This window comes from Tasmannia lanceolata, unplaced genomic scaffold (assembly GCF_043159265.1).
Source record: "Tasmannia lanceolata isolate RefF3 unplaced genomic scaffold, GAP_Taslan_0.1 ptg000016l, whole genome shotgun sequence".
NCBI lineage: Eukaryota > Viridiplantae > Streptophyta > Magnoliopsida > Canellales > Winteraceae > Tasmannia > Tasmannia lanceolata.
Window position 1 is genome coordinate 14,533,101 of NW_027518693.1, and position 26,573 is coordinate 14,559,673.

General features: G+C 39.9%; 1 protein-coding gene across 1 annotated transcript; it reads right to left on the reverse strand.

Moving 5' to 3' along the window:
• Window positions 1-1,282: 1,282 nt before the first annotated feature.
• LOC143848341 (sorting nexin 2A-like) lies at window positions 1,283-25,864 on the reverse strand. The gene is made up of 6 exons (XM_077357260.1): window positions 24,902-25,864; window positions 24,390-24,689; window positions 19,170-19,379; window positions 18,603-18,863; window positions 16,700-16,786; window positions 1,283-1,735 (listed from the first exon to the last, which is right to left on the reverse strand). The coding sequence occupies exons 1-6, from the start codon at window positions 25,673-25,675 to the stop codon at window positions 1,649-1,651; spliced, it is 1,719 nt and encodes a 572-aa protein (XP_077213375.1). The 5' UTR covers window positions 25,676-25,864; the 3' UTR covers window positions 1,283-1,648.
• Window positions 25,865-26,573: the final 709 nt, after the last annotated feature.

A 26,573-nucleotide genomic window follows, 5' to 3' on the forward strand; every position in this document is an offset into this window, starting at 1 on the left:
GAGTCTTTTTTTTTTTTTCTTGATTCATTTTCTCAATTTTTACTTTCATTATGCTAGTCTATTGAACATATATGCCGTCATGAATATATTAGTAATAAAAAGACACATAGGGAGTCGATTTAAGATATTTGGGAGTCAATTTATTACTGCCCTTTTTTACTACTAATGTTATTGTTATGCATCATATTCTTTGATAATAGTTATACGTTATATTCGTGTATGTGATTATGATTAGTTTTATTGTTTAGAAGCATTAATTTACACAGATTAAACATAAATAAATTTTTAATTTAGTCGAAGAAAATGAATAGAAACACACTAATAATGGACTGTCATTCGAACTTTTAAAAAAAAAAGAATTAATTGTTTACTTAGCTTGGTGGGACATAATAGGACACTCCGATGGACGGTCCGAATTAAAATTGATCGTGATCATGACATGGAAAGTAGGATCCGAAGAATAATCCGAATCCGACCCGACCGATAAGGAATTTGAATAGATCATAACTGTGACATAGGTGGATCCGACCCGAAGTGGATCTGTTGACACCCCTAGGGAGAAGGGAGCATGAAAAGCTCCAAAAAATTAGGAAAAAGAAAATTAAGCGGGTAATTTTTTTAACCTTTTTTAGTGATTTTTTTATGCTCTCTCTATTCCTGCTAACTCAAGTCTCTCCCTCTCCCACTTTCTCGACCCCTGTTCAAACAACTGGGGCAATCTACTTGGGCCTAAAATGCCAATTATATTATGGCACCGCCGAAATTATATGGTCAAAACTTCTATGAAAAAATAAGGACCGGTAAAACCATAGGCGAAACCACCTTATCCTCGGCAAAATATGTGCATGCAACGTACCCATCAAAAGGTGTTTAGAAGTGAGGAGTGCCGTTATCAAACAAAAAAAAGGAGTGCAAATATCATTTCCCTTTACCAAAAACAAAAACACCAAGTCTGTATTTGTCAACCATGAATTTTTCTTTCCATCTAGTATTAGTTTACTCCATGGCGTGGGAGGGCCGGAGAGGGAGAAGACCTAAAAGGGGGTGAATGAGGAGGATGAACAAAGGCTGAAAAATAAGGGAAGAAAAAACTTCTACTCTAAGTATGATTTATTTTTCCTTGTTTCTGAGCCTTTTCTCACCCTCTCCTCACTCATTTTTTTTAAAACTCTCTCTCTCTCTCTCTCTCTCTCTCTCTCTCTCTCTCCACATAATGAACTAGTATTCCGTGAAGAAACATTTCATGGTGCATGGACTAAAATACATGGTGCATGGACTAAAATACAAAGAATACAGCTCGTCATTTCTTTCCCTGTCAAGAAAAAAAGAAGGCATTGATACATGGAATGCCAAAAGGTTGCAATGTTCCAGTTTAGAACACCATATGAAGTAAGAAATTAGTGGTAGAATGGCAATACAAACAAGCAGCCACTTACAACGAACAGGAGAAACACTTAACAACCACACTCTGAGCTTCAATTAATAATGCATCTGCTAAAATGGCTGTTTATACTGCGAATGATTTAACTGAATGGATTTTGATTTGAACTTTCTACTATGTGCTTGATTGCTTGCTTTATTATGCAGTCATTATTCGAATTAGTGTACATACGTGAAAAGCCGAAAACTCAAATTTACAGCCAACACTTCAATTGCTGTTGCTCTCTTTAACGTACCCACTCGTTTCTTCAGCAACCTTCGCCCACACATTTGATATCTTTTCTGCATAAACAACCTGTGGACATAAACAGAACATCCACGTCAATACATTCCCTAGGGAAGAAAAAAAACCAAATGAAATTTCACGAAAAAATGAATCAAGAAACCATTGAAACAAGGTTTGAGTATACTAAAAAGATGAAATTGATAATAGTAGATGTTCCAATTTGGATTAGTAGTCCCTTAAATCAGATATTTGAATACAATATATGTTTTGGGTTAGTTACCATACAGAAAATTATTCTCTGTATGTCAAGGGCAACAATTATTAGTATTATTATTTTTATTTTTTTTGATAAAGGTAACTTTATTGATATTCATTAGTAATACCACAGAGTACAATAAACAGTGAGGGAGACAAGTTGTCGCCCAACACTTACAAACTGCGGTCCCACCATATACATTCCTGATATCTTCATATTTGCTTACAGAGCGACCAACACCTCCATCTGCAATCTATCCAACCTTCTTTGCCAAGCATGTCTGCGTCATCATTTGCAGTACGTAGTTTATGAGAGAATTGAGGACAGATCCATCTACAGCAGTCCCTGATTTCTGTAATTATGCTGGATAGTTTCCAAGGACCTGGGGCTGAGTTACTAGCCCATGCTATCACATTAGAAGAGTCTCCCTCTACTATCAATGGGAGAAAAGTGATCCATGTACCACCTAAGACCCCATAGAAGGGCTATGGCGTCGGCTTCATTGGAATCACAAATCCCTATCGGACCAAAAAAGAGAAATAGCACTGACGATTTGAATCACGAACCAAACCTCCACCAATACCTGCCGACAGGGCTTCCCTTTTGCGCTGCCATCAAAGTTAAGTTTCAACCAAAGGTATTATCCATCGTGGAGCCGGACAATTCTTGAAACTTCTCTCCAAAATGATGGATCTCCAATTGTGGAGCACATCTGCCAATAAGTAAGATCATTGAGGATGCTTTACTTTGGCCCTAGCTACCAAGTCCACCTTAACATCCAACAATAATCTGCTGAATCATTTCTCTTTTTCGTCAAACATTCTCCTATTTCTCTCTACCCAAATGTTCCATATTACGGCATATGGAAAAAAGATTCCAAAGGGGGCGGCCCAACTTCCAAAGAGAATATTGCACCAATGTAGAACCATTTTCTTGTTGGATTTATGGAAGGCCATAGACACACCAAAACTCCTTGATATGGAGAAAGGGCAGTGCAAAAGTACATGGTCAATTGCTTCCTCTGCTGACTTACAAAGAATGAACCTACTAACCCGAGTAATGTGGTGCCTTTTGAGCCTATTGCAGGTGTTTATTTGCGTGTTTACAACTGTCCAAATAAAAGCCGCTATGCTTGGGGGACCCGCCAATCGCCAAATGCGGGAAAATTTAGATCCGGTTCCGTCAGCAATCACCAATGATTGGAAAAAAGAGCGCATCGAGAAAAGCACAGAAATGTCGGTAGCCCAAACTCTATGGTCGGCAATGAAAGAGGAACAATACTGGGATTGGAGAAGAGAGAAGTCGACAAAAGTTGTTGATCTCTTGGTCCTTCAGATTTCTTTTGAGCTTTATGAGCCACTCTGGTCTTCCATCCCCCAATCCTCTCCATATGGTAGCAAACTCTTGCCCCTCTATCCAGAGCTAACATGAAAAGATCCGGGAATGCGTTGCAGAGTCGCAGCCCAACCACAGCGAGCCAAAAGTGAACTTCAATCCCCCTACGCACTAAGAATCTTACACATGGATCGAAAAGCAATCTTGACGTATAGATGCTCCTCCATGCCCCTGAACCTTTCCCAATGGGTGGATCCTTACACTCCCAATCCCCCCCTCCCCTCCCGTATGTGTTACCGACTATAAGATGCCAAAGGAAGTCTTTCTCCTCACCATATCTTCAATTCCCTAATAGAGATATATTCCACATCTTTATTCTTCCAATGCCGACCACCCCCCCTCCACCCTCCCCAATGTTTGTGATCTGCAAACCTTCTTCCAGCTCATGAGATGTTTTAAATTATTCCTGACCTCCTGACCTTCCATAAGAAGTCCCTCTCTATTCGATTTGCCACCTAGGATGGAATTTTATAAAGGGACATAAAGTACATGGGCATATTTGCCAAAGCCGCCTTGATTAGAGTGATCCTTCCTCCAAGAGACAAGTACCGCCTTTTCCAAGTAGCGAGGTTCCTCTCGATTCTTTCAATCACTGGGTCCCATTGATGAGCGTTGGGCGTCCCAATTCCCAATGGCAGTCCAAGATAGGTGATGGGCAGATTCTCAAGACCGCATCAAGAGCAACAATTATAAGCCCAACAAGTGTCGGAGACATATCGTGTTATAAATGGTGTTCATTATCGATCAAATGCAAATGAACTCCAGGCATTCCAAACAATAAAAGGAGGCCCAAACCAATTCTCGGCATAAATGTTAGACATTTCCAGGATTGTGGAAGTGCTTTGGCATGCATATGCCATTTTGCAGCCTTTATTGACCTATTGACCTCTTCTGGAAGACAAAAAGACCAGTGTACCATCTTCAAAGTAATAAGGAGAAATTATATGGTGGCCGACCATGCACCAACAAGGGCAGGAAGCCTACCCTTGATATTTGATCCAACAGCAGCACCCTAAAAAGTAAAAAAAAAAAAAAAAAGGGGGGGCTGCTGTTGGATCAAATATCGAGGATGGGCTTCCCGCCCTTGTTGTTACACAGTCGGCCACCATATGAAAGCTCAGTAATAAGAGCCTTCACACTCTTTGGTCAAAGACCTTGCATACTATTTTCATGTCTTCCGGTGCAAGAAAGGTGTCACTATAAAGGGAGACTTTTCCAACATCATGTCTTGGGCGAGAGGAGAAGCCCTGGGTCCTTGGAGACTCTAGCATCATTTCGGAAATTCGGGACTGTTATAAGGATAGAAGCCCGAGTTTTTCGCTCATCCATAGGTCTTAACGAAAACGCTGACGAGCTAGCGAAGGCCTGAGTGGGGAGCAGCAGATTGGTAGAGTTATTCCAGTGTATCTCAGGCTAATTAGGCTTTGGTAATGAGAGGCTTCTGTATCTCCCTTGAGGTTCTAAATACGTACCTTTTCTCTGGGTGGGGGGACACCTTGTCCCCTCCACCCACCTGTATGCCAAATCCGACACCTCGAATCCGTGTCAGATCCCGACATGCGAATCCGAATCCATGCAACACAGGCACAAATACATACTTAGAAACCATCACATAAGCAAGAATGTCATCCATGATGGCTTAATCACATCTAGCACCTAGTGACATGCATTGTCGCACATGCATGGAACAATAAAGTCAATAAATAAGTACAATGTAATGAAGTATAAGAAAGTACAGTGACCAGTCTCCCCTCTAAGGATCCCAACTCTATGTCAATACCACATAGAGTTACGAGGTATTATTGCTCCCATGCCAATCAGACATCCCATGCATAAGATACAATTACTTTGTCGTGCCGTTCAATGATGTTGCCTACAAAATATCATTCTCTACATTAATGAAATGAAATGCAAGTAATAACATCTTTCTATTTTATTTTATTTTTGTCGTTCCAACCATTTCGGTTGAATTTCGGGAATTGCGGTCGAATTTCAGGGTAATAATGACGTAAAAGGAAATCATTGAGATTTCGTTCGATGGGGATGGAAATCGAAACATTTTGGTCACTTTGGGAACTTTCAGGGAAATTTAAAACCATGCACGTGGGCAACAAATCAGCTCAACTCCTCCCTCTTATTGATTGATAGCAAGGAAAGAGCAAGAAAACAGGGGAGCAAATTCCTCCCTAGGAATTGAGAAAAGGGGGATTCTCGACAAGCTTTAGGCACAATTCTGAGATACAAAATGGAAGGATTTAGTAAAGATGATCCTCAAAAAATGGGTATTTATGGGGTAGAATAGACCTTGAGCAAGAACTAAGCCCTCTTGAAAGGAAAAACAAGATTTGGGAGAAAAGGATCCCTAGACAAAGAAGGGGATGAAATTCTTGTAGCCTTCATCAAATTGGAACAAATGTGAACCCTATCTCATATATTTTACAAAGAATAGGAAAGACATGAGTTCCCTATGCCTTCACACATTTCACTACCAACAATTATATGATAATAATTGCTCGAAAATCTAGAAATTCTTTTATCTTGTGAAGTCTGTCTTTACTAGTAACTAGTTAAATCTCCCACATCGTGTGTCCGAATTGCTAACATTTCTTTTTTTTGCTTCTCAATGTCAACAAAATTTTACAATAAAACCAAAGCTGATTAAGCCTCCGAAACTTACATTGCCTTCAAATGAATCACTCTTTCCCCATAAGTTCACAACGAAAGAACTGAGGTTCCAATCCAAGGAAAGCAAATTTTAGGCATTATGGCATTACCGCCTTCTTTTGAAACTCGCTTCACTTCTAGCGACTAGCTTCTACCATCAATCAATGGCAAACTAAAGCTACCTTTCATCAATTAATGTATGAATGAACAGGAACCTATGCGTGAGGACCGTATGGTTGGAGGACCCATTGGACAATGGAAAGGGGAGGTCTAGATTCCAAGACAGTCGTATGATGAACGTGTCACGTACTATTCCTCTGAAAAGATGTGATACCACCAGCTATCTTGCCCCAAAAGCGGTCCACGGAGCTGCAGGACCGGAGCTGCACCCCTGCTCACCTAGTCCATGCACATCACTCTTTGTAGAAGGTTAGACGCCAATCCTAGATCTTCGCAATTCTAATAAGATCCTGGGTTCGACCTAGTTTACTATTGTTGAAGTATAAAAGATAAATAACGCCTTTCTCCAAAAGCTTAAGCTTGTGGAGTAACTGGCTGTTTCAAGTGGGTTCGACCTAGTTTTTACTATTGCCAAGTGGGCCACACGTGCGGAGGAGTGTTAAAGTATAAAAGATAAATAATACCTTTCTCCAAGAGCTTAAGCTTTTGGAGAAGTTCGTAAGTTAACATGGTATCAAAGCCAAAGGTCTCGAGTTCAAACCTCCCGGATAGCAAAAATCCACATGTGATGGTCGGCCCAAAGTGGGACCACATGTGCCACGTGTTTGCCAAGTGGGCCACACGTGCGGGGGAGTGTTAAAGTATAAAAGATAAATAACGCCTTTCTCCAAAAGCTTAAGCTTGTGGAGAAGTTGGTAAGTCAACAACTATCAAGGTCATTCCCAAGTACAAAAATAATAAAGTCAGAAATTAAACTTTTTAAGACAAGACACACACGGCCCTATCCATTTGGCTAACCCAACAAATCATCCAAAAGCCTTGTTTGAGATTCAGTCACCCAACTATACCTGTGTAAACTATCCGCTCATGGATAATCCAGACTCAGCACATAGAGCTCAGCTCCCCAAGGTCATATAAAGCAGGATCACTTCCAGGTGGCAGAAACGAAACAACAAGATTGCTGGCAGATTCGTATTGGGTGTGTTTGGTTGCCAAAAAAGTGGAAGAAACATCGTCTTTGGCTGGGATTTAAAGCGCCGACTGTCGTTCGGTTGAGTTTTTTCCGTTTTTTGCCTTTCTGACCACTCGCCTTGTTGGTAGCCAGTCGGCTGATGTGGCTATTGAAACAAAGCTGAATGGAAAACCACGAAATCGAAGAAATTTGTGTGGAAGACTCATGGAATAGAGTTTTGAAACGACGCTTCGACACTTCAGATCTGTCCGAGATCTTCTCTGATTCAACATACGCACAGAAGACCGAACGAAGAAAAAAAGAAATAATGGCTACTTGCCGTTCTTCTGTGGCTTCAGCAGATAGCTCTTCTTCCTTTCCCTCCCCAGCAAAACCGTGCGAGCAAAAGAGGAAGCACGTATTGTTTATTTTTTTCTTTCGAGGTTAAAGAATGTATGATGGTGTTCTTGCATTTTCAAACCCTATTTCAATTTGTTTTTTGAAGTTTTTCCTTCGATTTGGGCCACAAGGGTTATTTTGGTGTGTTGTTCAATAATGATGGCAAAAGGGTTTCGCCCATGGATTACTCTACTTTGGCAGAAGTTTTCTGGCAAACGGGTTTTTCCTGGCAAAATGGATTTTTTTTTGGGCCAAGCCTGAATAGGGTTTCTTTCCATTTTTTGGGGACTTCTTGAGGGTTAGGTCTGGACTTTCAGCTCTTGGACTCAAATGCAGTCCTTTTCTTTTGTGGGATTTTTCCCGATTATGGTTTCCTATTGAAAAATGTTGGCCATCCACTAATTTTTCAACTTATGTGTGAATCTCCTCCGTAGGAGATTCCTCGACCTGTAATTATGTATTTTTCGTTTCTGAAAATTGTTTGTTTTAGCAATTTTTGGAAAAGATCACAAATATTGATCTGTCTGTGAAGTTCTTGAAATTATAAATTTCATCTGCTACTATACTTATTTGGGGAATAATTCGACTCCTTTGTCTGTTATAATCAATGTCGTATTCCTTGAAAAGATTGTGTATGGTTATTTTGGATCTTAGTATAAATGATCCTGTCATTTTTTGGAATAAATCTTGCATATTGATCTTTCCGTGAAGTTGGAAAAATTGTGAATTTCATCTACAACTATAATTATCCTTAGTCTACAATTATACCCATCTTACTTGTGAACTAATATGTTTACTTTCTTACTTGTGAGATATGGAATGCGATGTTATTCTATATAATTTCTGTGTTTCCTTTTCAATAAAGTTTGGGTAAGTTGGCTTTGGGCTTTCCGTTGTTGATGACTTTGTTGTTGGGTTAATAATTGGGTTCATGATTGGATGACTCTAACAAAGTAATTCTGACCAAATTATTCCTGTTAAACTTGATTATCTCCGAAAATACATCGGGATGGACCGCAATGATGAGGACATATATGCTGATGACTATGTTGATGGAACTGAAGACAGTGATGATGATGATATGGTTGCCGAAGTAGCATCAGTGGTTTCTGTGGGTGCATGTCTATTTTTAATGACGCTAATGGACGACGAGGGACTTTTCTTAGAAATAGCTCCTTATGAGAACCACTATCACACTAATTGCAGCTTCGTGGAGCTTGTAGTAGAGAGTGATGAACATTGCCATAATCTCCTTAGGATGAACGTCGAATGCTTTAGATGATTCGTGAATATTTTTAAGGATAGCGGTAACCTGAATGATACTATCCACTACAATGTTGATGAACAGATAGCGATTTTCCTGCACGCCGTTTCACACAACCAAAGGAACCGTTGCATGGAAGCATACTATCAAAGATCGGGAGAAACCATTAGTCGGTACTCCAATAAGGTTCTCCGTGCCATACTGTCTAAACCAGCATCTCCCGATACACCGAGAAGATTAATGAGAATCCTTTTTTTTTTGGAAAATGACAGATATATTCATACTAGCAAAATTACAATGGGGACCAGTAGTCCCACTAGATTTACATGGTATGAGATGCCCAGGAGCGATCTCCTTGGCTCAAAGGAAAACCCATTACCCCTTACATTACCCAATAGCCTTAATTGAGGCAAATCCAACAAAAATAGCCAAATATACGGTGACAAGACCCTTCCTTTCTGCATCACGCTATGGGCAGATTTTACACCCAATTCAGACCTAAAACTTGAATCTTTCTCAAAAACCTTAGAAGATTATCTACCCCTAACATCCACCCCTTCTAAAACCTTTAGAAACCTCTCCAAAGTCCTTTATGGGGTATTGTTATGCAGGGGTACTGTAGTCATTGTACATTGGATACCTAATCTCATTCCTTATGAAGGGGTATTGTAGTCATTATACATTGGATACCTTATTTGGGGCTTATATGTACATCGTTTACATGAGGAGCTCCCTAGTGGAGACTCTCCATCTTCTCTACTCCTCTTCTTCTTCTTATCCTCACCCTAATCTCATTTCTAACATGGTATCAGAGCCAAAGGGCTAATCCTTTGGGAAATGAGGAAAGAAGAAGAGTTTATCCTCACTCCATCTCGTCTCTCTCATTCTCGAGCGTCTATCTTCTTTTTTTTTTGTCTGTCGTTTCTATCTTGCGAAAAGGAAAAAAAAAACCTATATTTTCTCTCTCGTCTCTCTCAGTGTTGTTATTCTCTGTGTTTTTGGGTCTCTGTAACCCTTGTATCCGTCAAATCTCTCTTCCCCGTGTCTTTCTCTCGGTTTTCTGTCGCAGTAACCCTCATTCTCTCTTAAAAAATCTCTCAAATCTTTGTGTTTCCTCTTGTGTTAATCGCATGTTGTGATTAACTCAGAGCTCCTCCCATGTGTTAACTCATGATGCGATTAACTCTATTGGTAATCGCACCATGCGATTAAGACTCTCCTCCTCCTAATCACAAGATGCGATTAACCCTATTCTCTCCACTTGCGATTACCCATGGTTTGTATTGCGATTACTTTTCCACCCTCCTCCTTAATCGCATGTTGTGATTCACATTGTGTTTACTCCCTGTATTAAGTGTTGTGCAATTATCTCTCCTCTATTACTTCGTCTTCTCTTTATGTTCTTCTTACTATTTCTCTTCTTCTACCATCTCTGTGGTTTGCAGTAACCCTCACTTCGAGCTTTTATCTCTCTTGCCGTATGACTGTTTTCATATTGTTTGTTGTCAAATCAAATCAAAACAAAAAATATCTCTGTCTTCTTCTATATTGTTTGTTTGCATCTTATGTGTTATTCTTCAAAGGTGACCACTACGTGTTCGATAAAATGTTTAAGAAAGTTGTAGTGCCTTGATTGTTTTCATTTCGTTGCAAGTTGAAGATATTCGAACTTCAACTAGAGGGGGAGTGTTGTCTTTTTCTTAGTATTGTCTTTTGTGTTATTCTTCTTGTCTTGTTATCTTCTTGTCGACTTTTCTTGTGTTTTCATCTTCGGGCTCATGTAGTCTCACCTGAGGAGACTGTTGTGTTCTCCTTATGTTCTTCACCATGTTCGTTGTTTCCTTTCCATGTTCTTGGCGTAGTTTTACGCATTAGTTTCCGGCTTTATGCATGATCTTTTTCGAGGGATGGTTTCCCCATCGTTGGTCGGCTCTCTTACACGCGACGGCTTCGTTTTCCCGTCGATCTCTCTTTTCTGGGAGATGGTTTTCCCATTGTTGGTTGGCACTTGTACACGAGACGTCTTCGTTTTCCATTGATCACTCTTTTCCAGGTGAAGGTATCCCCATCATTGGCCAGCTCTTTTACAGGTGACGGCTTCGTTTCCCGTTGATCTCTCTTTTCTGGGTGATGGTGTCCCCATTTTTGGTCGGCTCTTTTACAGGCGACGGCTTCGTTTCCCATTGACCTCTCTCTTTTCTAGGTGATTGCATCCCCATCGTTGGTTGGCTCTTTTGCAGGCGATAGCTTCGTTTCCGGGCGATGATATCCCCGTCGTTGGCCGGATCTTTTTACAGGAGACGGTTTTTTTTCGACGTTGACCTCTCTTCAAGTGACGATGTTCATGCCATCGACCTTGTCATCAGATGATGGATTTGGTTGGTTATCCTCTCCCTCCATTTCTTCCTATTTCGGGCGACAATGTTCATGCCGTCGACCTTGTCTCTAAACGATGGTTTCCCCTTCGTTGGTTGGTTATCCTATTTCTCTTCTTCTTGTCTTCAGGCGACGGTTTTCCTGTCGACCTTGTCTCCGATGATTTCCCCATCGGTGGTTACCTTGGCGTGGTGCTACTTAGCTGGTGTTCCTGCTCGTGGTTCTACTTAGCTGGTGTTCCTGCTCGTGGTTCGTCGTTTCTCATGTGCGTACCTTTGGTGTGCCAACTTTGCTCGTTGGACCATTGCTAGTTCTTGCCATGGGGACTCCATCGCTTGTTGATATGCGGATTTGTTCGCCGTGCTCACATTCAGGGGGACGCCCCATTTGATCGCTCTCACCGTGGTGCTACCTCAAGGGGAGCTGGTCTTTTTGGTGGCCGTCGATCTCACTCGATCTCACTGTTGTACTCTTAGTTGTTGCTGTCTTTTTTTTATGTTTCCATTATGTATTACCACACCAGCTTGAGGAGTGTTATACCAAGCTGGATGTGTATGAGCTTATTGTACTTTTTGTTGTATGGTCTTTTTGTTGTACTTTTAGATGTTTGTTGTAGTCTCCTTTGTAGCAAGCTGGAGTTCCATAGTATATACACTCCAACTTGAGGGGGAGTGTTGAAGAACGTGTAATTAGCGTAGTTTAGTCATTACTTGTAGTTAGGGGTATTGTAGTCATTAATATTAAAAAATGAGGTATTGTAGTCATTGTACATTGGATGCCCTATTTGGGGCCTATATATACATCATTTACATGAGGAGCTTCTTCTCTACTCCTCTTCTTCTTCCTCTTCTCTAACCCTAATCTCATTTCTAATAATATCTTATTTTGAAGATCAATTTTTGTGCGTCATTTGTGCTATTAGAAGATATTCATAGCGCACATGGTGTATTGGATATTGTAACAAACATTAGGTCGGTTTAGATCATAGGCTGAGATCAACCAAAGGTGGCCTAGGTTGGCATAGATTAAAGACAAGGGATTTAATAAACTGTCCATACAAGGTCTAAACAAACGATTGATCTGAACTGCCGGTTGATGGGCATTTTATATAATGAAGGGTTTAGTTTAACCATAAATTAGATAGACATAATATAGAACAAAGTGGAAAATTTCAGGCACAAAACTCGGGCCCTTTCCCTACCCTGATCTGCAGCGTCCATTTGGTAGGCAAAATATAACATGTCAGGTTCAAATTGGCCGGTCGGACATGAGTCCCGCATGTGATTGCTATAAACCACCAATTTACTCGTTGCTAGATCATCGCCACCGTGATTGATACCAACCAATCATTGGATATGGATAATCTATAAAAATGACGTTAATCTAACCGTCCATAGTCAATCCCGGCCGTCAACGATATGAACCATCCATCAGGAATGCTACTATACTATAATCAGGGGTTAATTTAACACTCAATAGCAGGTCCCGCAATTGAGTGATTAAAACCATTCATTTTGTAGCCAGATAAGAGTGGGTTCATTTTAAAAAGCAGTTAATAATTGCAAGTATTGAAAACTCTTCCAGCTATCTTCACGCAACCTTTCCAACTCTTCTTCCTTTCTCCTCGCCATATTATTGCAGCCAAATGCAACAACATAGTCAGCTCCGCCAAACTTCCAGATGTTATCATTACAACCAAACGGCACATTTCTAACCCACCACCTTTCTCCCCTTTGATCGTCATTCCACGCGAATCCTCCTTGACTTCTTATTCCACTACTCCCCCAGGCACCCATGACGAACCAAACACACCCATTGGGTATTCTTGACCAGACAACTTGTTAATTGACTGACGCAACCACTTCATCAATGGGAACTCTCTTACAGCTCAACCCAAAAGAATCCTACCAGGGGAAAACATCCACGCCTGGAAGTTTGAAAATATTTAATAAAATGACAAAAAAGACAACTCACCCCGCAAAATTTACCTAAACAAAAATGCTTCCGCATTACGATCACTGACCTCAAACCTAGGGTGTGTAATGAAATCGTGAAGACACTGAACCATGACATCTACACAGTCAAAAAACCAGTTCCAAACCACCAAACCCCATACTAGCATTTGCATGGTTTTTTATTGAATGAAGGATGCAACAACAATACCAATGCAGTTAGATAATAAGTTCAAAATCACGTGCATATTAGATTTGTATTGTGATAAGGAACTTTCACCCCACCAAGACTATACACAGTGGTTTAGTCTAATGAAGGATGCCGCAACACCCTGCGATATTATGAAAGTTCAAAGCCTATTCATACTCGACTTGTTATTAAGATAAGGAATATTTCACCCCTGTAGTCTGATACGTTTTCCCATGGCTTGAAACTTTCACGATATGTGTCGACTTCTGTGGGGACCGAAGTCCGAAGTAAGTACAAACCAAAGTCTGAATTTGATTCCTTGCATGCACCCACATAACCAAAAAATCCTATATACCAAAGAAATATTAATGTCTATTCCATTAATAAGATGAGTAAGTTGAAAAGTAACAGAAATTGTGCATTAGTGCTTATTTTAGAATGAACATTACTGTTTCAGACATGTCACTAGGGGTTCGATCTTATTAAATCATTACGGTTGTGTTCCTTATGTGATGGTTTCGAAGTGTGTATTAGTGCTTATTTTAGCATTTTTGGAAGCTCCATCTTAAAATTTCGTTGTTTCCATGGACTTCCATAAACTTCCATGATCTTGAGAAGATTTTCATGGAGTTCCATAAAATTCCATGAAGTTCTACTTCTGTGGTAGGGATAAAAATCCGACCAAAATTGATGTTTGAATCCTTGTTCTTTTCTTTTTTGAATAGTAGTAGGATTAATCAAAGCCAAAAAAATAACAAGACCGAGTAGGTCTCGATAAAAGAAAAGCAACAGAGAAAAAAGCAAGAAAAATCCTTGAAGAAGGTGAATGAATCTTTGAAGCTACACCGCCGGCTTAAAATGCAATGGGCCCACATTGTTTTGGTGATCCAAAGAATTCATTTGATTGGCCCTCACATAGATAGGGTGTCCACCAAAAATCAGCTCCATAGGATCATCCCAACCCTACGATTTGAGGAGGCAAAAATGAACGTGTAAAAATCTTCACAAATTTGTCCATTTTTGCCTCCACAGTTTGAAGGGTTGGGATGATCCTATGGTGCTGATTTTTGGTGGACACCCTATCTATGTGAGGGCCAATCAAATGAATGGTTTGGATCACCAAAACAATGTGGGCCCATTGTATTTTAAGCCGGCGGTGTAGCCTTCACTTTCCTCATATATATATATATATACCAGCTTATAGTAGTAGATATATATATATATATATATATATATGAGAGAGAGAGAGATGACATTTTTAGGTGAAAACTACTTTAGACTTGTCACTATGATAAGGAAAACCCCATACTAGAATGCACTTGGTTTTGATTCACTGAAAGATGCAGAAACGTCATGATAAGTAAAAAATCCAACAAAGCTATTCTGAAATTCTAAAGGTGACCATATCGTATCCTAAAGAGCAAAGGGAGGCTCATCATTACTAGCCTACTAGGATTGTAGGAACACAAGGTTCCGTATCCACTTTTCACCTATGGCCATCAAAGATTCAACTTCCCTTGCCCGTGGCAGGCATGCTAAACAGCCCAACTTTTCACCAGAGCGAACTCCTGTTTGGCCCATTATCCAAAAAACAACTAGATTTCTTTTTTGAATGGTAATACAGAAAAAAAAAAAGGATATTAGTTACCACGTTTTTGAAGATTCAAATATACTGTCTCCAAACCTATATCGGGAGTAATAATTTTCTTTTTTTTTAATTGCCTGCACCAATCCTCGGAACCTCAACTTATAAGGTTTAAGAAACATCCCAAGCCATTGCGGCAAAGGAGAGGAACATATATTATTTCATAACTGTTCGTATAATGGAACATGAGTGCTTCAATGCTTCCATCAAGATCAAAAGCTTTAAAACTATTTTGATCAACAGTTATCATTCAATAAGCTTAAGACAGAGAATGCCCTCTGGTTTTATCAGAGTGAAGTGACCCATGTAAAGTACAAGGATAAATGGCAGAAATTGGTTACTATTTTCCTAGTCAGGAGGTTAAGTTCACAAGAGCACTTCCTTATGAACAAATTGGTCACTATTGTGGGTTCCAAACCGGATCCAAGAAAGAAATTTAGCAGACTGTTTAAGCTCCTAAAATCCTACTCCAGGTCTGCTAGGTTTGGCCCTGTCTATAGCTAAACCTATAGCTGGGGTTCTTGGGGTTGAAAAAGGCTATGACAATTAAAAGTTTTTGGATATATTGATCTTTGTACTTTCGGCGGTAGGTGGAGAGTCGTATCGTCAGGCTCCTAGCACTCTTTTCTAGGACTGGAGGTTTCAAGGTTCTAAAGCCGTTGGGTTTGTTATTTAGAGGTCCCCCTCCCTCTAATTTTGAAGAAAGCTTCCGTGTTAAAACAGGAATGGCTTCCCCTGAGGACCTCCTGGGAAGACCAGCTTCCCTAAGAAGTCGGTTCTCCCTTACTCTCATGCTCTGGCAGCTCACCGGGAATTTGAGGATCAGATTGTGTTGGATGGAGACAAAAACGGTTCCAGATTAAGGCGGTGGGTTACTGTCTAGCGGAGGCACAGTTGGCGATCATCGACTCTCTGAAAGTCCTGATCCCCATTTTCGGGGTTGTATATCTGCTAAGAGACCCCAACATAGCATGGATGAGTCTCTTTCGGTTTTGATGACTTGCTATAAGACCAAACTAAATGACTATCTAAATGGTGATGACAAGTCTATTTTGAGGAGAGCCTTGCATGAGAAGCTCCCAAAAATGGCTTTTTTTGTGGGATTTGATTCAATTGAGGCCAAGGGGTAATGCTATGGAATGAAGAGGGGAGTGGTGAAGGTACCCTAGGCCGTGATACTAGATGAAGATTTTGGAAGGCAAGTAAAATAGGTACTCGACATGGTGGCAGCCCATGGAAGCATGGTCTTCACCGGAACGGATGAACTAGTAGATTTTCTCCTTTGGTTTTAGTTGGTCTAGGAGTATGCTCATCCATTGATTAATTGATTCTATGTATTGCAAGTTGGGACCCCTGGTCCCCAATGTAATTTCCATAGTATCAATAAAATTGTCAATTTTCAAAAAAAAAAATTGCAGAAATGTGTTAGTGCATGTTTCATCAGTTCTGTTTTCTTGATTGATTGCACACACAAAAAATCAGTTCTGTTTTCTTGTATGTTTAAAGATAAATTTTAGTCCAGGGATAAAATATATAAACATCAAAGATACAAGTCGTCTTTAGTTAGCTAGCGATTTCTTCACCCATAAGGTATCACAATCCTATTTGTGTGTCTAACATGAATAAAGAAATTCAACATTCAACACGCATCAAGGTAAAAAAAAGAAGTATGCTTTATGGCAGAAACCAATTTCCTTGAAAACATATGTTCCTTTAACGGTCAATCGGAAAGAGAGATTAACTGGAAAAGATGGTGGTACCTGATTAAGTACAAAGCCTTTCAACATGTTCAAGAAGTCATCATGTCTTTCACGGTCTAGCCTCTCAAGTTCATTCCTGTTGTTTTCCTGCAATTTAATCATAACTGAGTCAAATACACAGTTTTTCTCTGTTCGCTCAAAAAGAAAAAAAAATATATCATACACAAAGTTCCAGCAAGTACTATTTCAACACTTAAGTGTGGGTGGGGTGCGTGGGTGGGCGCAAAACATTTTCACAACCTCTTTTTTGCCATCCACCCCCTTTTATAATAGTTTATTTGTGGACTGAATTTCTAAGAAAAAGAGAGAAAAATTTACCCTTCTCTCTCAATTTGCTCACTCTCAAAGGAGAGAGAGAGAGAGAGAGAGAGAGAGAGAGAGAGAGATCCCAAATCTCTCACAAGACATTTTTCCTCACAATTTTACCTTTCTCTCTCAATTTGCTCGCTCTCAGAGAGAGAGAGAGAGAGAGAGAGAGGGGTGTCTCCAGCCCAAATCTCCCACGAGACATTTTACCTTGAAATCTCCTCGGCATTGAGAGTCATCAACCTCACAGACACTGGAACCCTCCCCTGGCTTTCATTTGTCACAATCTCCTTGGAGAGTCCTCATCCTCATAGACACCGGAAGCCACCCTTGTTTGCATTCGTCAGTGCACCACTATGTCTTATCCCACATATAACTCCCCCACCCAATCTCCCATTTCTCACAAAATTTGCTTCCTAAATCTCCAAAATGGAGAAGGATTAAATCACATCAAATAAATTGAACATTGTCCCTTTATTTTTCTCTCAACAATCTCATAAATCACAATAGGAACAAGAAGTAAATAATATAAGTGAAAAAAATTTGACCCAGCCCCCTCTTGTTCACATCCTCATGAGGAGCGATTGTGACGTTGCACGGGCAGTTCGAGATCCTGTCGTCTTTGGGTTCATTATTGCCATCGTTGGCACCAACAAGCCCATAGTTTCAAAACTCCCTCGCATCATCGTCAAGTTGCCCGAGCCAACACCCTTTAAACTTGCCCGCAATCTTGTCCAAGTCTGTATTTTTCCCTACAAAGTCAATCACAAGTCCTTTGACTCTCGAATTATCACCTCAGCGTGTCAACTGAGTACTCAATCGATGCGAGAGTCAACTAGAATTTGCTTTCGCAACATTTTGGCCCGCACTTGTATTTTGAAACACTCGACGAGCCTCATTATCTTTCTTGCCAACGGGCAAGGGCAGGTCACAGGGAGAGCATCGTCGGAGCACTGATTGCAGCAGGCCCAGCAATTGTGATTGTTGCATCGTTCATCGACGTCAACTATGAGCGGTTGTCATTAAATGCCAGATACAACCGCCAGCATCCCAATCGCCCATGTAGCTAACACCTTGGAGATGTCTTGTTGCTTCTCTCCTTTCTCACATTCTCCCCCATCCACTCCCTTTCTTACATCTTCCCCCCTTTTGTCGGTTTGTCTGTACAGCGCCATTATTCCTTTCATTTCTTGGTTTATTAGTCATAACCTAACAGGGCAATTTGGGAATTCTACAAAACACTCAAGATCTAAATAAAAAAATAATTTAAAGGGGTGGATGGCTAACAAAAGGAGGTGGAAATATCATTTATATATGAAAATGTGAGTGTATGTATGAAATATCAATATAACTATAGAAAAAAAACAAGGACAAAATGATATCTTCGCTAAGGGTTTAGTAAAATTAGTATAAGAACATATAACGTGTACTAAAAAAATTTCCAGCAAACACAACTAAAAAAGTATTGATACTAACAAAATTTCAGAACAAGACATAATTTCAGGACATTGTCCATTACCATAAAAAATAGTTGCCACAAACAAAATAGCATCATTTTTTGCTGCCTTGGCAAGAAAAGCACATGTAAAGATGTTACCTTTATCCGTTCATATTCTCTAAGAGCAACACTTTTATTAACTTCTGTGGCTCTTATTGTTTCTTTCAACTCCTCTATTTTCCTGCTCCTAGACCTGTCACCACCAAATATTTTTGAAGATGCAGTTTCAAGCTTTTCAGCCCTGGAATGCAACGAAGACAATTCTGATAGGAGTGTTTGAACAGTCAATAAAGCACTGGAGCGATCTGAGAATGCACCATGGACGGCCAACATTAACCCAAGATATTCATGGAGTGTATTCTGCATTACACATGACATCACAAGTAAATACAAACCAAGTGAAGAGCATCCCCACCAAAATCGAAATATTTCGGTTTCGGTGGAAATTTTGGCCGAAATTCGGCAATTTTGGTGGAAATCTTAAATTTCGGTGGAATTGTGGAATTTCGGCCGAAATCCTATAAAAAACCGATTCAATGTACTTTTGGTGTTGGTTTGGACCGAAACCAAAATATTTCGGCTGAAATTTCGGATTTCAGCCGAAATTTAAAATTATGGACTAAACCTAATAAGGCTGAATATTCAAACTGAAACAGACACAATTACCAAATGTTTGACTGTCTGTGCATTTGACTCCCTATAGAACCTGCTCGCTTTAACAGCAGCTGTTGCGATACGTTTGGAATCAGCAGCTCGTATTCTCTGGGAATTATATACAGCCTCTTCTGTCTCAAATTTTGTCAGTTTGATGAATGCTAATCCTAACTCTCCCATTGTTTCGCCAATATCTTGCTGAGCTTTCACAAGTGCTTCAGCCTACACCAGCAGAGAAAAGATAAAATTTCCTCATAAGAGAACACAAAAATATAAAGAATATTGAAGAAATTGCAAGTTCAGAAAAAGAAGTCACATTCTCTATCAAATTAGAAGATACTCCCACGCTAGCTATTCATAATGAGGAGTATGCCGCAGAAAAGGGTGGATAAAAACTAATTTAAAAAGCTAACACACACTTCCTGCAAGAGAAGAGGATTTGGTTGTTTTCAAGCATTCTTTCGTTTAGGCTCTGTTTCTTTCGATGTAACGGCGTAAAACAAATTTTACACCCATTTTAAGTGGAAAAATGGGTATTTTCTTTCATGGTAAAGAGATAGTGGAAAAAATGGGCGTAAAATTTGTTTTACGCCAATTTTACATCGAAAGAAACAGAGCCTTAGTGTTCAAAGATGGGATTATATTCTCTCTAGAGACTGGCATGAGAATGATACTAATTAAATGCAAAAAAGCATGTCAAGTTCCTCCAAACCAGAAAACCTAATCTTGACAAATTTTACACCCATTTTTAAGTGCAAAAATGGGCCCTTTTTTTAATGGAAAAAATGGGCGTGAAATTTGCTTTATGCCCATTTTACATCGAAAGAAATGGAGCCATAGTATTCAAACTTCAAAGATTGGAGTATATTCAAGCCTCATATCTTGATTAGTTAGTTAGACAGAACCCATAAGAAGAACCATGACAGAAAAAGTCCCAGAGCAACTGTAAAGCACCATTCCACAGCAATGCCAGATGAACTTCGTGATGCTGATAGTTAGGTTGTACCTGGTTTGACTACTCTAAGGATAAAATAAATGGATGTATTTATGGGATAAACAGAAATAAGTCTGCAGGCTGCACTGCATAACATACAAGATTTGAGTCTGATATAATTCATGTGTGCCCACGAAAAGGAAACCGATAACTGGAGAGGGAGACACATCAGTGAAATAATTGCTCGAGAGTTTCTTAAAATTAAAAGCATTCCATGTTTCTTTTACTTAGCCAGAGAAACACAAATAAAAAGCAAGCACACAGGAGTTTCTCAAAACTAGACCTGCGTACTTGTTAAAAAGATTGAGAAGATTATACACAATGCATCATATGGCTCCGTCAAGTAAGTTTTCCAAAACTACGGATAATGAGAAGCCGCTTTCCAATGATCTTTTACTTCAAATTTGTTCCCATTCCGAGACACTAGAATTCCGCCAGAAGCCCCCTCTGCATCCAGAGCAATGAACTCCCAATGGGCCTGCAGCTCCACTCCTTTAAGCACCGCCCTATTGCAAGACTACAATTTAGTTTCTTAGATGGAGAAAATCTCCAGTTTATACTTCCTTACAACCTCCTTGATGTGGGCCTTCTTTTCCAGGGAGCCCAACCCAATTATATTCCAACACGGAATCTTCATGGAGATCATCAATTACGACGGCTCAGCGGCTCTTCCCCTTGGAGCACGTCAAAGCTCTGATTTCTTTCTCATTCCTCGATCTTTGCAACGGTTTCTCGTAATTAATTCCAAACTTCATGCGGGCTAATTCTCTTATCATTGTCCTTGTGGCTTCCACATGCATTATTCTCCTGTGATTGGAGAAGAACTCGACTTCGAGTTCAAATGCTACATGACGCCCAACTTCTCCACAATGTTACTTATTCAAGTATAAATTGAAGATATTGGAAGTCTCCATTTCCTCGGTTAAATCTGGCCCATAAATAGTGCTCCCAATCTTCTTTAACTCGACGAAATGTCCAACCTTTTTACTGTTAAGCTTATTGAACATACCCACTGGAAACCCTTTTTTGCACGAATTAATGAAAAAAGATCACCTTCTTTAAGCTCTTGATGTCTCGTGCTTGTTAAGTAGACTCTTATGCATTGCATTCTCAGCTCTGACTAAGGTTTCAGGCTACGGTTCCGATATGTGTTCCGGTCTCCATGACCATATCAGTTTTTATTAGAGTTTTTTTATGGAAATCTTGTAAAATTGCAGAAACATATGGAGCGTATGCAGATGATAGAAATTTAAGATGAAACTTCAAGAAATGCTAGAATTTTAACAAATACACACTTGGAAACTTTGGATAAAAAAACACCTGGAAACTGTCACATAAGCAAGGTAAATATTCATAATGGTTTAACATCTAACACCTAGTCGGAATTCCTATTTACCATTCAAAAAAACAATAAAAAAAACGTCTGACACCTAGTGACATGTGTTGTCATGTGTGTCTAGCACAATTGGGTCTATTCTAAATTCAAAATGTATGCAACCACATAAATATAAGAACAACTTCATTTATTATTTTTATAAAGTACAATATAATGAAATTTACTCATGACGGTAAAAGGTTCCCAATAAAATTTATAGTTCTAAAAAAATTTACATTTAACAAGAAATATGATAATTATAAGTTATGAATTTATAAGGTTTGTTTACATTCTTCTCATATGTTGTTTTTATACTTACTTTCATAAGGGTGTTTTCTTTTATTCTAACTCCTAGGTTATTCTATCATATGCACACCTTAGTGGAGATTGTGACGCTGCAGTAGCAAAAGCTCAGGCGACAGTCTAAAGAAAGTTACATGCTTAAGATATTCTAAAGATGTGATGAAATTTAAGGCCAAATTTACATAAGAAATAAGGTTCAAGGTTTATGCAGGGAACCGAATAAGATTTTGGTGTGATGTATGGTGCGACACACGCCCGTTGAAGGATGTTTTCCCAGATTGGTTTGTGGTTGCAGATTCAAAAGAGGCGTTGGTAAAGGATTGCTTTAATCATAGGGACAACAGGGTGGTGTAGACCCCAAAATTCAGAAGGGATTTCTTTGATAGAGAAGTAGAGCCAGTGGGTCGACTAATGGCAAGATTGGAGAGAAGCTATGTCAAACGCTTTGGCTCAGATAAAAGAATTTGGATCTGGAACTCGGGCGGTAATTTCACAGTCAAGTTTTTCTACCTTCACTTAGTGCCATGCCCTGTATCTTCCAAAGTGGCTAAGGTATGGAACATTCAAGCACCACCTCGAGTATGCGCCTTTGGATGGTCGGCGACTCTACAGAGGATACAGACAATTGATTTCTTGAGGGAGCGGAAAATTTTAATCATTGACCACTGTGTACTATGCTTAGAGGTGGAGAAATCGGTAGATCACTTGTTGATGCACTGCAAAGTGGCAAGAGAGGTGTGGGGCAAACTACTATCAAGGTTTGGTATAGCTTGGGTCTTCCCAACCAAGCTCTTGGACCTTTTGGAAAGTTGGACTGTGGCTACTTGGAAACAAAAAGGAAGAACCCTATGGTATGTCGCCTTCCTTGCTACCATATGGGTACTTTTACCGAAGGAGAGAAACGTGCGGGTCTTTAAGGGCTATTCAAGAAGGACACCACATATATTCAATAAAGTCATTGCACTTACAATAGCATGGGTAAAAACATTGCCAAGCTTTAGTTTTATCGCGGCGTATGATCTATGGTATGGGTGGAAAGTAATATGCAATGAAGTAAGTGCAGAACAGAGAGTTGGCCAAGTATGAAAGCCTCCCGCCCAAGGGATGTTCAAGATAAACTTTGATGGATCGAGCATGGGTAACCCGGGTCCATCTGGGATTGGGGGAATCTTAAGAGATGATCAAGGGACAGTGATCTGGGCCTTCTCTGGTCCCATAGGGATATCAGATGCTAATGAAGAGGAGGTGAGAGCTCTACACCATGGAGTAAAACTTCTACAAAATCCAAAGACAGGAAAGGTGGAGATAGAGGGAGATTCATTGAATTTCATCAGGTGGCTTAAAGGCTCCAATCCAATTCCATGGAGATTTGCTGACTTCTTTGACGAAATCCATGATTTGGTTGGTGAAGTATCCATAGTGGTTCATCGTGTCTTACGCTCCGCCAACGGTGACGCGGATAGGTTGGCCAGAGATGGGGTGTTCTAGACAATCCATTGAATTGTTCGAGTTTCTCCCTCCCTAATTGGGGTTATCACTATTGTTGAGCCCTCCAGCTGTCCTTATTCTAGCCCCTCTCGGGCTTTTTTTTATTAATAAAATTCTTTACCATTCAATAAAAAAAGATATTCTAAAGAAAATTACATTTATATGGTATTTAATAAATAATGAAATTTACATGTACAAGGTATTCAACACTTTAAGAGGATGAGCGATATACAGGATAGATGAGCGATGGAATCACTTAATCTAAGACTTTAAAAGGCCTTTTAGTTGAAAAGGACTATCTTTACAATCTTAGTTGTCTAGATTTACAAAAGGGTCACATGAAGATGGAATCACCGTGATCTGTTTTATTAAAACCGAAATTTAATCTATCTAAATCATCAAAACCCGGGAGCAATTTCAAGCACAACAGCCTGAATTAAACCCCAGTTTGAGTGCAAACTCCCCATGTCGCATTCAATCTCCTTATTATGAGCCAGATTTGACCACTAAGGTCTCACAATTAATATACATGTTTACATGTTCATTTCGCATGGTAGATTCAAGCATTTAAGACCTCTCAACCCTTTTGTGAATTGAAATTCAGTCAGTAACTTAACAATTTGTCTATACATTAATCATGGTATAACATCACCAAAATCAATCGCTAGTATTAACTATTAACTAGAAAAGCTACTTGTCAGCAAACACTCAACCCACCCAAAACCACCATAGAAAATCATTGTAATTCATGTATCTCTAAAATGAGGTGAAACTATAGGTTAATAGAACTGACAGAATAACCCTAGGTTCTTTCTTTTCTTTTCTTCTCTGTAAACATGAGAATAAACCCAACCAGTAATGTCATCTTTTCGCTTCAAACAGCGCAGGTTCCAACAATAAACAATGCAACATAAATTTCTACTTACATACAAAATCCAATATCGTAAACTCAAATTAGCTCTACATAATCTTCAATATAAATCCCAAAAAAAAACAACCAAATTAACAATTACCAAGTATTAAATAAAAATTCAACAAAATTGGCAAAAAGAGCACAACGGATTACGAATACCTGTTGCGATGCATTGCTTAGTTGCTGCTCAAGATCATGCAGCTTTTCTTTCTTCTCCAAAAACTCTTTATCTTCCTCAACAACCGCTGGCTTCGATCCACCCCAATCATTCGCAACTGACTGCTTCAATTCCTTAAAAATCCTCAACAGATCTCTCCCTCCTTTCGCCGGTTGCACAACCTCATACGGATCAACCGCCCTACCCGAATCCCCAAACAACTGCCGCGGAAGCTTCACCACTCCATCAAACATCCTAGACGCCACATCCGTAGTAGGCATCAAAGGGAGTTTCCCCTGAACCTACATTAGGAACCTTCCTAAATTATCCTCATTCCATATTTTATGAGTTTCTAAATAAAATGTATCGCTTTAATATTTTGATTTAGGGAGTAATCATGTGATTGAATTAATGAGTAATTAGAGCAAAATTAGTATAAAGAAGGATTGGATTGTAAGAGAAGATAGAAGTTAATATCAATATCGATTGGAGGTTTAGGTTTTCTCTTATCTACCTGCAAGAACACCTTCAATTCCTCGCTCTTTTTTATCACAGGATGCGCAGCGAGCCTGCAGAGATATTTCTCCAGCGCAGATCGCCTCTGCTCTACGAACTCCTGTTTCTGCATAACCTGGCTCTCTACAATGCTCTTATCCGGCCGCGGCGGGATAAAAAACCCTCGGTACGAATCAGAGAGCCGATCTGAGAGCGTGACAACGTCTTTGAACCTCCGCCGGACGGCGAATTCCGATCCGACTCCGCCGGATTCCGATCCAAATTCCGGCATGTTAGTTCTCGTCGTGATCAGGTAGGTCACGTAGGTGTTTCCACCTGGAGCGAGAGAACTCGAGATTTCTTGCTCTTTCTGAGGGTTTGAGACCGATATTTTGAGATATTGGGATACCGGAATCGGATCGGAGCCATTGCCGGAGTCTCCGTTCTCGCCGGAGAATGAGGTGAAGATCACGTTGGAGTAAGGAGGGGGATCGAGGAAAGAGTTTTCAGAGAGATTGCTAGGGTTTCTTTTGAAATCTCTGTAAGACGGAGGGGAGTGTAACGGATCACTGCCGTTACTTTTGTCGTTACCGTTACCGTCAGTGATGACGGAGGCGGAAGAGGAGGATAAAGGGTGGTGATCGTCAGAGAGAGAAGACATGGCGCTGCGATAATCTCCGCCGTAGGATTTGGCGATGAAGGGTTCGTCTAGGGCAAGATTTTCCATTTCTTCTCGTGGTAAGAAGATTTGGGTTTCTTCTAAGCCCACATCTTTCTCTGACCCCATCATCATTTTTCTTCTTTCTTGAATACGAAATCAAGAACAAGAGTGCTGTTGTAGAAACTGCTGCATGGTTTTTGTGGCCTATGCTAACGTGCGCGTGGAGGAGTGAGAGAGGGACAGAAGGAGAAGAGAGACCTGCACGTGGTTTGCAGAAGGTGTGGGAACAGAGATGAGAATGCCAAATAGCAAAAAAGAGTTCTTTTCTAATCTTGTTTAACTAAATGTTATTAAAATTCATTTTATATTAAATAATCAGTTGGGGAGAAGATAAGATGTATGTTGATTGTTGGTTATGTGAATAATTAAGGATTTGAAAAGTAAAATTCCAAAACATAATTAGGTACTTTAAACCCTTTGACCTGCTAGGAAGACACACATGTGTCAGGGAGATCTCAGAGAGATATCTCTAATTTGCCATGTGTCAAAATCATATTTTTAATAATATTTTCATGACGAAGATGCCCCTACTTTTGAGATAAAATAACAAGAGAACAAGTAGGCTGCCAGTTCTTGAGATCAACGGTGACGATCAATATGCTCTCAATGGCATTTGGTCGGACATGTGGTTGCCGATCAAACCAACGGTTTTGATCACATAGATGCGGCACAGGCAGGGCCCTCCCTGGTCAATTTTTTCGCACAAATTTCTTTAGTTTTCAGGGACGGTCGAAACCAAAATAGTTTTCCTTGGTTGCCTCTGTAAACTCAATCATTCATATGAAAAACATGTCTTCTGACAACCAAATTTTGGATGATAAAGGAGGAGATGAAGCCTCATTCTCTGGTTCAATAGCTTTGTCTTGGATCAGCAAAGGCGATCTGCTCTAGTTCGTGCAAGCTATGCAGAGCAATGGCTTCTTAATCAGTGCTTTGGCTAGAAGTAACAGTTTTGAGGTTGGAACTCTAA

What these genes read in the sequence shown, in the direction of transcription:
- LOC143848341 (XM_077357260.1), bottom strand. Translation starts at nt 25,675, where the DNA reads ATGATGATGGGGTCAGAGAAAGATGTGGGCTTAGAAGAAACCCAAATC. An exon ending in CACAGACAGTCAAACATTTG is followed by an intron (nt 18,864 to 19,169) that starts GTAATTGTGTCT and finishes TGTGTAATGCAG; the next exon opens with AATACACTCCATGAATATCT. An exon ending in GAGAATATGAACGGATAAAG is followed by an intron (nt 16,787 to 18,602) that starts GTAACATCTTTA and finishes ATTAAATTGCAG; the next exon opens with GAAAACAACAGGAATGAACT.